Source organism: Cervus canadensis, chromosome 5 (assembly GCF_019320065.1).
Source record: "Cervus canadensis isolate Bull #8, Minnesota chromosome 5, ASM1932006v1, whole genome shotgun sequence".
NCBI lineage: Eukaryota > Metazoa > Chordata > Mammalia > Artiodactyla > Cervidae > Cervus > Cervus canadensis.
In genome coordinates, this window is record NC_057390.1 from 57,636,955 (window position 1) to 57,653,173 (window position 16,219).

Genomic DNA, 16,219 nt, shown 5'->3' on the forward strand with positions numbered 1-16,219 from the left:
TCTTTACTCTCAAAATCTTGATTCAATTTCTTTTAAAATTTAAGTTTTTGAAAAGTATAATCTTCACAGGCACAAGTGAACTATTAAGAACTATTAGGTATGTCTTATAAAATAAAATTCATAAAAGACTATTTCAGACAGAGAATTCTTTAAGTCTAGTAATAATCTAACAATGGCCAGGGGAGGTGGGGTGGATAAGACAGTAAGTCATTTTGTTTACCATTGTGTGTAATCCTCAGAAAGAAAAATTAGGAAAAAAAATTTTAATACCTATTTTAAAATATAATTTAAAAAAATCTTAATAGGTTCTACTCAAGTTAATTTTACCACCACTGACTTTATCCAGGACAGTTCTCTCCGAAGTTATCAAGTTCTACCTTTAGCCCAACATTTGCAGTACATTTTCCACAGTTTTCAGAGAAATTTTTCTGAAACCTAAATATGTGTGATATTCTACCATTTAAACTATTTAAAGTATTAGTCTTTAGCTTACTAGTGCCTTGGAAGGTTCTCTTATTCTGTGGCCTTTGTTTTCACGCACCCTTCCCACCAGTTTTATCAAACTACATGTAATACCTGAAACAGTACTCAGAATCACTATTACTTGTGTCTCTTAATGCTGAAACTAACATTAATATCTGCTCAGTCTTCAAATCTCAAAGTGTTAATTTTATTTGGGAAGGCTTCCCAGATTCTCTTTAATCCTACAGTGCTCTCTCTGACCTGCTCATCTGCTTTTTGAACCAGACAGTAAACATCTTGTTATTGTGTACATGGGCAAGTGCGAGTGTGTACATGCGAGTAGCGTATACTTTATAGCTACCCCCGCCCCCACTCCTTGTTCTGACAGTGAGAGTAGTGAATGCTAAATGATGTTGGTGAAAGGCCAGTGTGCTAACCCCAGACACGAAGTGCTAGGAAGAAAGAGCGGAGGTGCACTGCATGCCGAGGGCTGTCTGCTCTCAGGTACTTATTAGGCAGAAACTCAGTCCATGCACCTCCCTGATGAAGTGAGACTTTACCTGCAACACTGTGCCCCTGAGAACAGGGAGCTCAGTTCTTTGTTTGTGAACTCTCCACTATTCCTTGTACATAGTAGGCATTCAAACATATGTTGATTAAAATCCAATTTTTAAAAATCATTCCAATGTACAAAAATTTACATCTACCTTGTCTGTAGTTAGAAAAAAACACCTGAAAGAAAAAAATATGTGAAAGACAAAGTATTTGTGAAGCTCAATATCTCCTAACTAAAAAACTTCACAACAGTGTTGTGAACCCTGGAGAGGAAATGCAATAGGAATTAAGGAGGAACAAATTTATTAAATAAAAATAAAGATTGCCTAAACTCCAAATGTATTGACATGGAAGTCTTTCCTATCTCAATTTTCCTATGCTTACATAGAGCACCATGTATACACCAATAGAAAATATTGGTTCAGACTAACACAAAATCATGGTTTTATTGTTTCATGAAAAACCAATGACTTGGTCATGTTCTCAATTGATTTTCTTAGTTTCTTTTTTTTTTACCCTCATTATATCTACATTTTAAGCAATAGTTATTACAACAAAAATTTAAAAATTTTAACAAATATATTTTCCCCCCATTTAGTCATTAAATTTTTTTTATTATTATTCTTTACACTTTTAGTGATTTACCTTAAAGTTTAAATGTATCAAGAGGCTCTGCTATTTAAAATAAAACTCTGGAAAACTTGTTAAATAGAAAAGTCTTTCTTGATCATCACCTTAATTTATCTGTTATGTAGATTTAGTGTTCTTATAAACTCACCTATCTGGAAACAAATGTAAACAAATACATTTTAATAAACTATCCAAACAGAATTCTATTTTGAATTTCAAAGTATTGGAATATACCTAGTGACAGCTTTGGTATAGGGCAAAGGTTAATTAGTCAGTGCATGGGGGAAGAAAACTTTGACTGAACATTATATATAATAATAAAAAGCAGAAGTAATAAAAAGAGCATAAACAGACTTGGTAAGGTGTGATTAAGAGTGGGAAGTGAAAACATTTTCAAAATTAAGCAATATAAAAATGAATAAGGCATAACATGGAAATCCTAAGATAAGCATGAATCACAAAACAGGAAGGATAGAAAAAATTATTTTTAATGTAGCTACAACTCTCTCTCAGTAAAATACAATACTTACAGAGGCACATTTTCCTATAGGAAAGAAAATATTGTGTCCCTTAAGACAACCCAATTGTCACTTAAAAATAATGGTTCAGATATACCCAAGCAAGCTTTGTTCTTAACAGAATTTCCTTCAATAGGTTTCTCCTATTAGCAAGGGAATATGCTCATTTATGATCATGAGTCCCTTGGGCCATCCAAACTCTATATGTTAACAGGCACCCTGATTCTCAGGTCAATCTTCATGTGAATTTACTGGATATGAGCAGTTCTTCAGTGAATAATGACTTAATAGGTAAGATCATAAGGGTTAATGTACCCAGGAGAGTGGCAAATGGCTCTCAAATACATGTACTTTTCTCTTGCAACTTTATAATAAAAATAAACCCACAGCCCAAAAGAACTGTGAAAGACAAGAATGATTTCTAAAGATACTTTAACATGAAGATTTTATAACTTATTGTGAAGACATTTTGCACACCACCACCATAAATACTGAACATGGTTGTATGAAAATAACAATTTTAGCATAAAAACATTTCCTAAATATCATCACAATCCACCTGCTTTCTTCTTAACCTCAGTATAATTGCTAAGACCGTAGCAGACATGAAAATTTGGTGTCTCAGTTTACAAATGTAGTCTAATACATCACAGTACTGACCAGCATCTCCACATACTGCATGCGTACTGCCAAGACATGGATAGGCCAACAATATTAAAAGAAATATACACATTTCTAGTTACAGGTACTAACTGGAGATATTACAGTAAAGATGTAATGCCACCAATACAGATCTCTACACACCTGAAAAAGTTGACAACAACAAAAAATTAAGATATTTGACATCAGGTAGATAACATGGAGGCTTTAGGGTTGATTTACTGCTTTCATGCGATGTACAGACAGTCTTATCATTGTGTCCAACCTTGGAATTTCAGAGCCAGAGAGTATACAGTTCAAAACACTTGCTTTATCCTTTTTTGTGTGTTAGCCCTCTGGTGTTATCCTGCAGTCTTCTAGAATGATCTTCCAGATGCTTATTCAGCAGCACTGGGTCAAATCTCTTCTACACAGGACCTCACTCTTCGCATGTCTCCTCGGCTTGCAGACAGCCGGTCAAAGTCTTGGAGGTGGAAACGAGTTGCCAGCTGATTTACCATTTTCCTCAAGGTAAGAAATGCTGAAACAACTTGGAAAGTAAGGAATATAGTGAAGATGATATGTACTGCTTTCTCCAAGGGCAGATTTGTTAGGCCCTCATTGAAGAGCAAGAAAAGAATTAAAGGCAACTGCAACAGAAGGCTCAAAAGCCAGAAGCCAGCCAACTCAGGAACCTGCAATGATACACACCACAAATATCAGACCAGTGAAGTACCATCTTCTGTTTGTATCGATAAGCAAGTGATACTACTGTGAACCTACATTTTGAGCTCTGTAATTCAAAAGAAGTATAGTGTGGTCCTTGTCCTCAGAGAACTTACAATCTAGACTGAAAGAGAAAACTAACCTATGTGACAGTCCTACATTCCTACACTTGAGTGAATAATGAAACGTACGTACCACTTAGAGTAACAGACTAAATGCTCTAACAGAGTAAACAGGGTACGTAAAAGAAATAATTCAAGGAGGCAGGCTTTTCAAGTTAGATAAAATGAGGAAGAGGCAAGAACTTAAGTAAGCAAAAATGTGGAAAGAATATGACTGGGAAACAACACATCAGCCTGGAATGGACGCTTGTGTTAGGAAAAAGCACAAAATACAGTGTGGTAGGCTGGGTGGGGCTTAATTATGAAGGGCCTGGAAGAACATTTGAAATCTTTAGGCATTATCACTCAGTTCTGGTAACTGTAAATGCTTAGGCAGCATGATGACTCAGAAAACATGTGCCTTGCATAGAAGATGAGTGTGCCATTTTCCCCAATTTTCTTATTCAGAATCCAAATCATCATGTTTAATGACCAAGTATTTTCAAGACTACTGGGAAGAGGGAAAATGATCACTAATTAAGAGTTTACTATGTTCAGGTGCTTTATATAAATTGTTTAATATAATCCTAACAAATCTGTGAAGTGAATATTCCCCCAATTTTATATGTGAAGGAACCAAGGTTCAAGAGAGTAAGCAAAAAGACCACAGTGACAGCCGCGGTGAAGCTGGAGCTAGGCCTTACCTACAAGCCTTTGCTCCTTCCACATCTCACTGCCTTTTCTTGTTGGCAAAGTCTTAACTGCATTTATGTGTAGCACTGAGAGGAAAGAAGAGCCTACCTTCTCCTGCAGGTTCCCCATGTAGCCCAGATACAACCTGATAGCTTCAATTAAAGTTATTAGGATGATAATGGTGACCACAATGAACTTGTAGTAATCGGGCAAGATGGAATACTGAAAAAACAAAAATAAACAAAAATCTCCCATATAGTAAGACTGACCTGAGATTTAAAAAACATATGAAGAACTTTCAATTTTACTGACAAGGTAACAATGCCAGGGAGAAGTAGTAAAGCACACATTTACCTTCATCTGAAGCATCATAATGCTGCTCACCCACCAAAGTGGGAAAAAGTAAGTGTTAAAATAAAGTGACATCTGCAGTGCCAAACTGGAAACCATTTCATTATCTACAGAAGAAAACAGAAAAGGAACAAACTCTTATTCCTGCTCTATGCCCTGTACATCCTTTAGTTCCTTAGAATTACTAGCTATAGTTTCAGCTCAACGAAACTCCAAATTGTAAGCCTATTTATAATCATTGACCCCTGGAGAAGAAAATGGCAACACACTCCAGTGTTCTTGCCTGGGAAGTCCCATGGACAGAGAGCCCTGGTGGACTACGTACGCCCATGGGGTCACAAAAGAGTCGGACACAATAACAATAATCATTGACAGTGAAAGAAAATAGCCATAATACTACTAATATTCTGTTCCTATATTTGCTACTTTGGGGCATGTTTCATATTTTTCTATTACTTTACCACCTTTGGTTACTGTCTGATGAGTTTTTTTGCATAGTACTGGTATAAATGTAGAACGTCAACACGAATACTATTGAACAGATAACTATAATAATCATTACCCCCTTTGTTAAGAGTTCTATGTAAGTGGTGCTTGTGCTCAGTTGTGTCTGACTCTTTCCGACACCATGGGCTGTAGCCCACCAGGCTCTGTCCATGGGATTTCCCAGACAAGAACACTGGAGTGGGTTGCCATTTCCTTCTCCAGGGGATCATCCCAATCCAGGGATCGAACCTGAGTTTCCTGCATTGGCAGGTGGATTCTTTTACCACTGAGCCACCTGTAAAGAGCCTATGAAATGAACACATGAAATACATAACATGACTGCAGCCATGAAATTAAAAGATACTTGCTCCTTGGAAGAAAAGCTATGACCAACCTAGACAGCATATTAAAAAGCAGAGATGTTATTTTGCCAACAAAGGTCCGTATAGTCAAAGCTATGGTTGTTCCAGTAGTCATGTATGGATGTGAAAGTTGGACCATAAAGAAAGCTGAGTGCCGAAGATCTGATGCCTTTGAACTGTGGTGTTGGAGAAGACCCGTGAGAGTTCCTTGGACAGCAAGGAGATCAAACCAGTCCACCCTAAAGGAAATCAGTCCTGAATATTCATTGGAAGGACTAATGCTGAAGCTGAAGTGCCAATACTTTGGCCACCTGATGCAAAGAACTGACTCATTGGAAAAGACCCTGATGCTGGGAAAGATTGAAGGTGGGAGGAGAAGGGGACGACAGAGGATGAGATGGTTGGATGGCATCACCAACTGGATGGACCTAATTTGAGCAAGCTCTGGAATCTGGTGATAGACAGGGAAGCCTGGCATGCTGCGGTCCATGGGGTCGCAAAGAGTCACACACAACTGAGCGACTGAACTGAACTGAATCTCTCAGGTATAAACTAATCATGCAAAACCAACCCCTCCCCCAAATTATAATTAGACACACATCTCTTTCAGCATACCCTAATACCACCTGTTCATTCACACGCAATTCAAAGCCACTTTTTCCGTAAGTCCTTTCTTGATCACATTCCCCACTCCAGCGGAAATCTCCTTCCCCTCTAGGTACTTATGACGCTAACCTGTGTGTAAGAAGTGTTAGCAAAGAACCACACTCCCTTCACTTGAGACATAGTCTGATCACAACTTTCGGAGTCCAAGTAAACCCAAAGCTCCCCAAACTCCCTCAGAACTCTGGATACCAGACTTAGGATAAATTATTTAACCTCTTTGAGCCTTAATTTCTTCATCTGTAAAATGGTAACATTAAAATTACCTCACAGATTGCTTGAGAATTAAAGGTAATATAAATTACTTCACCCGAGCACTATGCCTGGCACTGAGTAGGCACTTGATAAATATCAGTCCCTTTCCTTCTCTTTTATTTATACACAGGCTGACTGTAAGCACAGGCCACATTCTACCCAAATTTAAGACCCTCACAGAACCTCGCATGTTGCTTTACAAATGGTAAATACCAAATATGAATAAGCAGAGTGAATTAATGAAAACATATTCTTATAAGGACATTGCCAGTGTAGCCCTTTGTGACACAGGAATTTCATTTATCTTAGGCTGAACTGCCTCCTGAGAAATCTGTATGCAGGTCAAGAAGCAACAGTTAGAACTGGACATGAAACAACAGACAGGCTCCAAATCAGGAAAGGAGTACGTCAAGGCTGTGTATTGTCACTCTGCTTATTTAACTTCTATGCAGAGTACATCATGCGAAATGCTGGGCTGGATGAAGCACAAGCTGGAATCAAGATTGCTGGGAGAAATATCAGTAACCTCAGATATGCAGATGACACCACCCTAAAGGCAGAAAGAGAAGAGAAACTAGAGCCTCCTGATGAAAGTGAAAAGAGAAGAGTGAAAATTTGGCTTAAAACTCAACATTCAGAAAACTAAGATCATGGTATCCAGTCCCATCACTTCATGGCAAATAGATGGGGAAACAACGGAAACAGTGACAAACTTTACCTTTTTGGGCTCCAAAATCACTGCAGATGGTGACTGCAGCCATGAAATTAAAAGATGCTTGCTCCTTGGAAGAAAAGCTATGACCAACCTAGATAGCATATTAAAAAGCAGAGTCATTGCTTTGCCAACAAAGGTCTGTCTAGTCAAAGCTATGGTTTTTCCAGTAGTCATGTGTAGATGTGAGAGTTGGACTATAAACAAAGCTGAGCGCCGAAGAATTGATGCTTTTGAACTGTGGTGTTGGAGAGGACTCTTGAGAGTCCCCTGGACTGCAAGGAATCCAAACTAGTCCATTCTAAAGGAAATCAGTCCTGAATATTCATTGGAAGAACTGATGCTGAAGCTGAAACTCTAATACTTTGGCCACCTGATACGAAGAGCTGACTTATTGGAAAAGACCCTGATGCTGGGAAAGATTGAAGGCATGAGGAGAAGGGGATGATAGAGGATGAGATGGTTGGATGGCATCACCTACTTAATAGACGTGAGTTTGAGGAGGCTCTGGGAGTTGGTGATGAACAAGGAAGCCTGCCATACTGCAGTCCATGTGGTCGCAAAGAGTCGGACACGACTGAGCAACTGAACTGAACTGAACAGAAGGCTGATTACATAGTACCTTTTGTTTTCATGTAACAGAGAAAGGTTGTAAATGAAGAATTTGATTTTTAAAACTGACCCCTACAAATATATCTTAAATATGACTAAATTCTAACAATTTAAGAGTAGATAAGTATTTTGAAATCCACTGCTTGAAATGAAAGAATTTACAAAGGCTCTGAGATAAATTTCTTATACACAGATTATTTCTTTTTCTCCACAGCTGAGTATATCTATCATTTAACAATTTTAAAATATAAAATTATTATGGTCTCTCACAGCAAGGTTTTTCCTTTAGTTCCAAGAATATCCCTGATTATGATGATATACTTTTGCTTGTACCTATTTATTAAATTACCACTGATAAAGGAATGCATTCTTAAAATCTGAAGGTAACTCACTCCCCTAGGATTTTTTTCATGACAACAATAAAACTCTAGGTCAGCTGTGAACATGGTCATAATATACCCTTGTAATTACAGTACAAATAATCAAATGTACTTTAGATCCACAAAGAAGAAAAGGTGGAAAAATAACAAATTAGTCAAACTGAAAATTTTAATAACTTCAAAGCAAGCACCGTAGTAAAATTTTGCAAATAAGCTTTTATGTTAAGAATTCTGTACACAAGCATCTCAAGAGTTATGCTATGTCTATATTTCAGCAGATCAAACTTAAATCATTCAGCTGAAAATCAAGTTAATATGTAAATGAACCTTGAAAGCTCAAGACATGAAGTTATTAAATTTTGCAAAATACAAGCTGAGTTCTGCAAATGGAATTCAAATTAAAACACTATGTAATATAAATCAGGAGTAGGCAAACTACCAGCCAACTAACTGTTTTTGTAGAGCAAGTGAGCTAAAAATGGCTTTTTCAGATTTTTAAATGGTTGGGGGAAGTATCAGTAGTATGTTACACCGAAAATCATGCAATTTCAACTTTAGTGTCCATAAATAAAGTTTTATTGGAACACTGCCATGTCTATTCCGTTATCATTATCTGTAACTGCCAGAGAGACCTATGGCCCGCACGGTATTAAGTATTTACTATCCGGCCCTTTACAGAAAACCCCTGATACTTTACATCATCAGATTTTAGTGCCTGTTAATCCCTGGCTTTAGAATCAGAAACGTAATAACCTAATTTTTCACATTATGTTTTTCTCTGTACATCCTAAATCGTAACCAGCCCTAAACTGGAAGGACAGGCAAGTGGTTAGGGTGAAAAATTGAAACAGTGGGAAATGACTTTTCTCTGTTCCCTTTGAAAAATCCCTGAACCAAGCAAGAGGAAAAGATTCCTATTTCCCAGCACAGTTCAGTGACAAAAGATGCGTGGGTGTGGTTGACAGTATGTTGTCTATCATCATTATTTTAAGAGGGTTAAACTGTTTTGCAGAAAACTGCGTTGTCACTTCTCACATCAAATGCGGCATTGTGGTATTTTGTTACTTGATTTGGGTCAAGAGTTATATATATACAGGCCAGGGAAGGAGAAAGTGGGGAGACGGCGAGTTTTGTTAAAGGCGATGCTAGTGTGGCAGCTGCCATTCCGGATTGGAGAACGTTTAAAATAACTCATTAAAAAAAAACCTTCTATGTCTTCTGCCAGAAAATGGACATGTAGCAAGTACCTGTTCTGCTAGGAAAGAAGAAAAGGAAAAGATATTTTACCGGGGCGCGGCGGGGTGGGGGTGGGGGGGCAGTGGAAGGGGAGATTGCGTGGGCTCTTTTCACTCCATTCAGGGCAGAAAAGCCAGGGCGGAGGCCGCAGAGGAAAAGCAAAGAAGTCGGCCTTCTCAGCCTTCTCGGACGCAAGGCACCGGACGCGGGTTGCGAAGGTGGCTTTATATTATTTATTTTTTGAGGAATGCCAGCGCCACCTCAGCCGCCCCTCTTGCAACTGGCCGGTTAGGTCGCAGCATGATCAGCCCGGGACCAGCTCGGTATCAGAGTCCGTGTATCTGGTCCTGGTCCCAGCCAGTGGCCCGGCCCCTCCTCCAGGGCGTTTCCCGCACTGCGGAGAACCAGCTGAAGGCCAAATCGCCATCTTAGGTCTGGGCAAAATTTGGCCATTCCAAACCCCGCGCCAGGTCCTCCGCGGGCCACACACCCTCCTCTGGGCCTCGGCCACTCACCCGGACCCTCGTTATACTCCGGCCCGGTCCGGTTGGAGTCGCTGAACACGGTCCGGCTGAAGTTTCCCAGCCGCTGGCGGACCGGATCCGGCAGCTCCATGCCAGGGCCTCGGTACCGCTCACTGCTAGGTCTCCGGCGCCGCAGTGCTCAGCTGTTCCCACGGCAACCGAGCGGCGGGTGGCGCTGCGGGCTCCGGCGCAGGCGCGGATGCACTGCGGGCCGAGGCGCAGGGACCCCTCGAACTGAAAGGAATGAGGGGGACACATTCCTGGGGAGCGCGTCAGATGGGTGCAAATCGCAGATTCCTTAGTCTTGTTTTAAGTTCCACCCTTTTAACAACGAATAATAATAAGCAACCTGGGGTTGGATCTTGATATAGGAGCTCTAACACCTTGTCAATGCAACCTTTTTGGAAGGAAATACAGAATGAATGCAGAGCTTAGAGAATATTCATGACCCAGTAGCTTATATGTATGTGTATATACACATACTCTTTTCTAGGAGTATATGTTGTTATGTAGTAGGGATATTTTATATATACACATGCCATATATATACGCACTTATATATTCACACATACTGTCTTCTAGGAATATATTATATATTAGGAATATTTTATATATACACACCATGAAAGTGAAAGTCGCTCAGTCGTGTCTGACTCTTTGTGACCCCATGGACTATACAGTCCATGGAATTCTCTAGGCCAGAATACTGGAGTGGGTAACCTTTCCCTTCTCCAGGGGATCTTCCCAACCCAGGGATCGAACCCAGGTCTCCCACATTGCAGACAGATTCTTTATCAGCTGAGCCACCAGAGAAGCCCTTACACACCATATATATATTTATATTTGATGCACTACATTGCAACAGTTTGAAAACATGCTTGCAACGAATGTTTGATTATCGGATTAACTTTCAGTAAAAATTAAAAAATTAGATGTAGAACTAAGTGGGAGTGAATCTAATTTAATAAAATGTGTGTGTGTGTGTGTGTGTGTGTGTGTGTGTAAATATGTGGGGAGTAAAGAGGGGAAGGAGATCCACAAGCACTGTGGCTTCAGAAAAAGACTAGAAGGAAATAATCAAAATGTTGATAGTAATTTCTAGGTAGTAGATTGTGGGTGATTTGAAAATTTTAAAACATTTATGTATTTTTCAGCTTTCTCTCAATAAGATTTTTTTTTTTTTTAAGAAAAACTATTTAGGTATAATACATATACAGAAAAGGGCATAAACTGAATATAGATAACCAGAACCCAGATTAAGAAACAACCTTACCCACTCCCAAAGAGCTCCCCCTGCCTGTTCCATCATAGTTACTAACCCTCCACTACTTACAGACCTTTCCTGACTTCTTGAGCATAGAAGATTTTTGCCTATTTTTATTCTTTACATAAAACTAATCATACAATTAGTGCTTTTTAAAAAACTAACTCTTTGCCTTCAAAATTATTCTTATGAAAGTCCTTCATATTGTGAAGTGTAGATTCTTTTTCCTTGTGGTATGACCATACCACAATAAGTTTACCCCTTCTACAGCTGATGAGCACCTGTGTGTTTTCTAGATTGGAGACATTATGAATAGGACTGTTTTTAGTGAAAATATGCCTTTTGGTGAACATGTGGGTGCATTTGTGTTGAACTTATTCCTAAGAATGAAATTGTTGGTTTAAGAGGTACCACCCAGCTTTATTTGTCTCTCTCTCTTAAATGTGGAATCCTTTATTTATTCTTTTCCCATTTAAGATGTTACATAATATTTAGCAGAGTTCCCTGTGCTATACGGTAGGTCCTTGTTGGTTATCCATTTTAAATATAGCAATGTGTACATGTCATGCCCTCCAATAGGAGAACTTCCCAGTATCCTTGCCTTGAGAATCCCATGGACAGAGGAGCCTAGTGGGCTCTCATCCATAGGGTTGCACAGAGCTGGACAGGACTGAAACAACTTGGCATGCAGGCAGGCACGTGTGCATGCACATACGTATCAATCTCAAACTCCCTAAATATCCCTTCCCTTCCCCCCTGGTAACCGGAAGTTCATACTCTAAGTCTGTGAGTCTGTTTCTGTTTTGTAAATAAGTTTATTTGTATAATATTTTTTAGATTCTATGTATAAGCAATACCATATGATATTTGTCATTCTCTGTGTTATTACTTACTTTACTCAGTATGACAATCTCTAGGTCCATTCATGAACCAGCATCTTTTTTTTTTTTTTAGTGATTCTTCTCTCTTTCTCTTTTTTTGGCTGCTCTGGGTAGGCTTTCTCTACTTCAGGCATGGGCTTTTTCTAGTTGCAGTGTGTGTGGACTTCTCCTGCTGCATTGTGGAGCTTGGGTTCTAGAGCACGTGGGCTCAGTAGTTGTGGTGAGCATGCACTTAGTTGCCCCATGGCATGTGAGATCCCAGTTCCCCAACCAGGGATCAAACCGGTGTGCCCTGCATTGCAAGGCAGATCCCTGGACTACCAGTGAAATCCCCACATGCCCAGCTTTAGTAGCTACTGCCAACAGTTTTGCAAAGTGTCTGTACCAATTTCTGCTACCTCCAGTAATGTATGATCATTTCAGTTGCTCCAAATCTGTCACCAACACTTATCATTTTCCATGCTTTCTTTTAGCCACTCTGAAGGGTATGTGGTGAACAGTATTATTTTTACATATAAAGGAAAACCACACATATTTATATAAATGTCAACAGGAAGGTGTGGGAGGAAATAGCTACATGGGTAGAATTTCAAAATAACTCAAAAAATGTTAACTGCATTCCTACTACTTTGGGGCCACTGTCCTAGGCTAATTAGGGATATAGTCCCTCCCCATCAAGAAGATCAGCCAAGTGAGAGACGTGGAAACAAATAAGTACACTACACTTCAGTAAAGGAACAGTGATTAATTCTGGTTGGAGAGGTCAGGAAACAGCTGGCTAACTTCTCTGGCTAGCTTCTCTTCAAAGTGGAGCTCTGGCCTCAGTATCTCCAAAAAGGCTTCCAGGACCTCCCAGAAGCCGGTTTAAGTGCCCTCCTCTGTGTCTCTCAAAGCATCTTCCTCTGTGTTACTTTGGTCACAGTGCCAGTCACTCTATCCTGTAGTCTATTTATGTCGGTTTCTCTTGCTAGTTCACAAGTTCTTTGAGGTCAGGGATGGGCTTTCATCTTTATATCCTGAACACTAGCACAACACCTGACCCAGAATAGGAGCTAGATAGCCATTGAATGAATAAAGGGAAAAGTCTAAAGACCATTCCCCTATTTTCCCATTTCTAGTTCAAAACCTTAGCCAGCCTTCCTGTAAGTTTCACTCTGTAGAATGGAGAATAGAGGTATTAAAACACGGTAAATTATAGCAACCAAAACAATTTTAAACTTTGCCACAAAGAATCAGTTTTCATCTATTAAATTAACCAAGATTTTTATAAAGGGAACAGTGGAGCAGGAAGCCTCATTCTCTATGGACTGAATTATAATTTGAATAATCTCACTGAGGAAAGTGATCAACAGTATGTACAAATTGCCTTAAAATATTCCTGCCTTTAAAACACCTATCCAAATTTTAAACTCTATTTTGGGAAGATAATCATAAAACAAAGTTTTATACACTAGGATATTACCTCTTTAATATTATTGATATTAAATAGGTTGCTCCCCTGGGGGCTCAGACGGTAAAGCGTCTGCCTACAATGTGGGAGACCCAGGTTCAATCCCTGGGTCAGGAAGATCTCCTGGAGAAGAAAATGGCAACCCACTCCAGTATTCGTGCATAATATTATTGATATTAAATAACAATGCCAATATTAGTATTGATATTGTGAGGTGTTGAGCTGTGGTGGAAAGGATGCCTTTTGAAGCAGAGAGAACAGTGTTCAAATCCCCTCAGATTCTCACATTACCACCTAAAAACTCTGCCTTCAGACCTTTGTTTTGTAAAGTGAGACTAGTGCTAATTTACTACTAAAGTTGATATAAAGCTTATATTATTAAATGTTGTTGTTGCTTAGTTGCTCAGTCAAATCCCACTCTTTGTGACCCCATGAACTGTAGCCTGCCAGGCTTCTCTGTCCATGGGATTTCCCAGGCAAGAATACTGGAGTGGGTTGCCATTTCTTTCTCCAGGTGATCTTCCCGATAAGGCTTTCTATAAGGAATAGTTATCATTGACACATCTATTAAAATGATTTCCCTGGTGGTCCAGTGGCTAAGACACAAGTGGCCCAGGTTCAATTCCTGGGCAGGGAACTAGATCCCACATATTGCAACTAAGAGTTTGCATGGTACAACTAAAGATCCTGCATGCTGCAATTAAGAATCAGTACAGTCAAATATTTAAAATTTTTTTCAAAAATATGTATTTGTGGAGAAAAAGTCCCACAGTGGTGTGAAATAAAAATTCTAGAGTTTAATTTTCTGAAACCAACCGCTATTTAATTGTTGTTAAGGCACTCAGTAATGTCCAACTCTCTGTGACAACATGGACTACAGCATGCCAGTCTTCCCTGTCCTTCGCTACCTCCCGGAGTTTGGTCAGTCTCATGGCCATTGAGTTGATGATGCCATTCAGCCATCTCATCTGTTGTTGCCCCCTTCTCCTTCTGCCCTGAATCTTTCCCAGCATCAGGGTCTTTTCCAATGAGTCAGCTGTTTGCATCAGGTGGCCAAAGTATTGGAACTTCAGCTTTAGCATCAGGCCTTCCAATGAATATTCAGGACTGATTTCCTTTAGGATTGACTGGTTTGATCTCCTTGCTGTCCAGGGGACTCCCAAGAGTCTTATCTAGCACCATAGTTTGAAAACATCAATTCTTTGGTGCTCAGCCTTCTTTAGGATCCAACTCTCACATCCATACTTGACTACTGGAAAACCATAGCTTTGACTATACAAGCCTTTGTCGGCAAAGTGATTTCTCTGCTTTTTAATAAACTGTCTAGATTTTTCATAGCTTTTCTTCCAAGGAGCAAGTGTATTTTAATTTCATAGCTGCAGTCACTGTCTGCAGTGATTTTGGAGCCCAAGAAAATAAAATCTGTCATTGTTTCCATTTTCCCCCATCTATTTGCCATGGAGTGATGGGACCAGATGCCATGATCTTAGTTTTTTGAATGTGGAGCTTTAAGCCAACTTTTTCACTTTCCTCTTTCACCTTCATTGATAGGTTTTTTAGTTCCTCTTCTCTTTCTGCCATTAGGGTGGTGTCATCTGTATATTTGAGGTTATTGATATTTCTCCCAGCAATCTTAATTCCAGCTTGTTCTTCGTCGAGCCCAGCATTTTGCATGAGGTACTTTGCATATAAGTTAAATAAGCAGAGTGACAATACACAGCCTTGATGTACTCCTTTCCCAATTTTGAACCAGTCCAGTGTTCCATGTTCAGTTCTAACTGTTGCTTCCTGACCTGCATACAGGTTTCTCAGGAGGCAGGTAAGGTGGTCTGGTATTCTTATCTCTTTAAGAATTTCCCACAGTTTGTTGTGATTCACACAGTCAAAGGCTTTAGCATAGTCAATGAAGCAGCAGTGTATGTTTTTCTGGAATCTCTTGCTTTTTACATGATCCAACAAATGTTGGCAATTTGAGCTCTGATTCCTCTGCCTTTTCTAAGTGTAGTTTGTACATCTGGAAGTTCTCAGTTCACGTATTGTTGAAGCCTAGCTTGAAGGATTTTGAGCATTACCTTGCTAGCATGTGAAATGAGTGCAATTGTGCAGTAGTTTGAACATTTTTTGGCATTGCCCTTCATTGGGATTGGAATGAAGACTGACCTTTTCCAGTCCTGCGGCCACTGCTGAGTTTTCCAAATTTGCTGGCATATTGAGTGCAGCATTTTAACAGCATCATCTCAAGATTTGAAGTAACTCAGCTGGAATTCCAGCACTTCCACTAGCTTTGTTCGTAGAATTAAACTGTACCTGTGAGATAATACCTCTGTTGCTTTCCTAGTAAGCGCACTGGATGCAATTAACCATAAAAGAGTCCATTATTGTTAACCAAATTAGCCAAAAGCCTGAGTGAGTTCTTTTAAAGATTTTTTTCCCCTAACATTGAAAAAAAGATGTACCATATCTTGTTCAGACTGAGATTATTTCATCAAAATTCTGGAGCAAAAATTGACAAATTTTCAAAAACTTCTGAGGAATTATGCGTATTTTTCCTTTAATTTTATTTGTTATTCAAATTTCCTACAGTAAGCATGCATTTCATAGTTTGAAACAAATCTTATTAAAAATATATAGGAAGAGAGAGTGATGGTACAAAAATAGAGAATTTTGAGAGGAAAAACATGTGGTTTGGAAAAAATCCTACCATTAGTGATGTAAGTGG

The 16,219-nt window shown here is 39.3% G+C and overlaps 1 protein-coding gene across 1 annotated transcript; it reads right to left on the reverse strand.

Annotated features, from left to right (window-relative positions):
* Window positions 1-2,117: 2,117 nt before the first annotated feature.
* Window positions 2,118-10,074, reverse strand: TMEM17 (transmembrane protein 17). The gene is made up of 4 exons (XM_043468856.1): window positions 9,897-10,074; window positions 4,679-4,782; window positions 4,433-4,546; window positions 2,118-3,499 (listed from the first exon to the last, which is right to left on the reverse strand). The coding sequence occupies exons 1-4, from the start codon at window positions 9,994-9,996 to the stop codon at window positions 3,221-3,223; spliced, it is 597 nt and encodes a 198-aa protein (XP_043324791.1). The 5' UTR covers window positions 9,997-10,074; the 3' UTR covers window positions 2,118-3,220.
* Window positions 10,075-16,219: the final 6,145 nt, after the last annotated feature.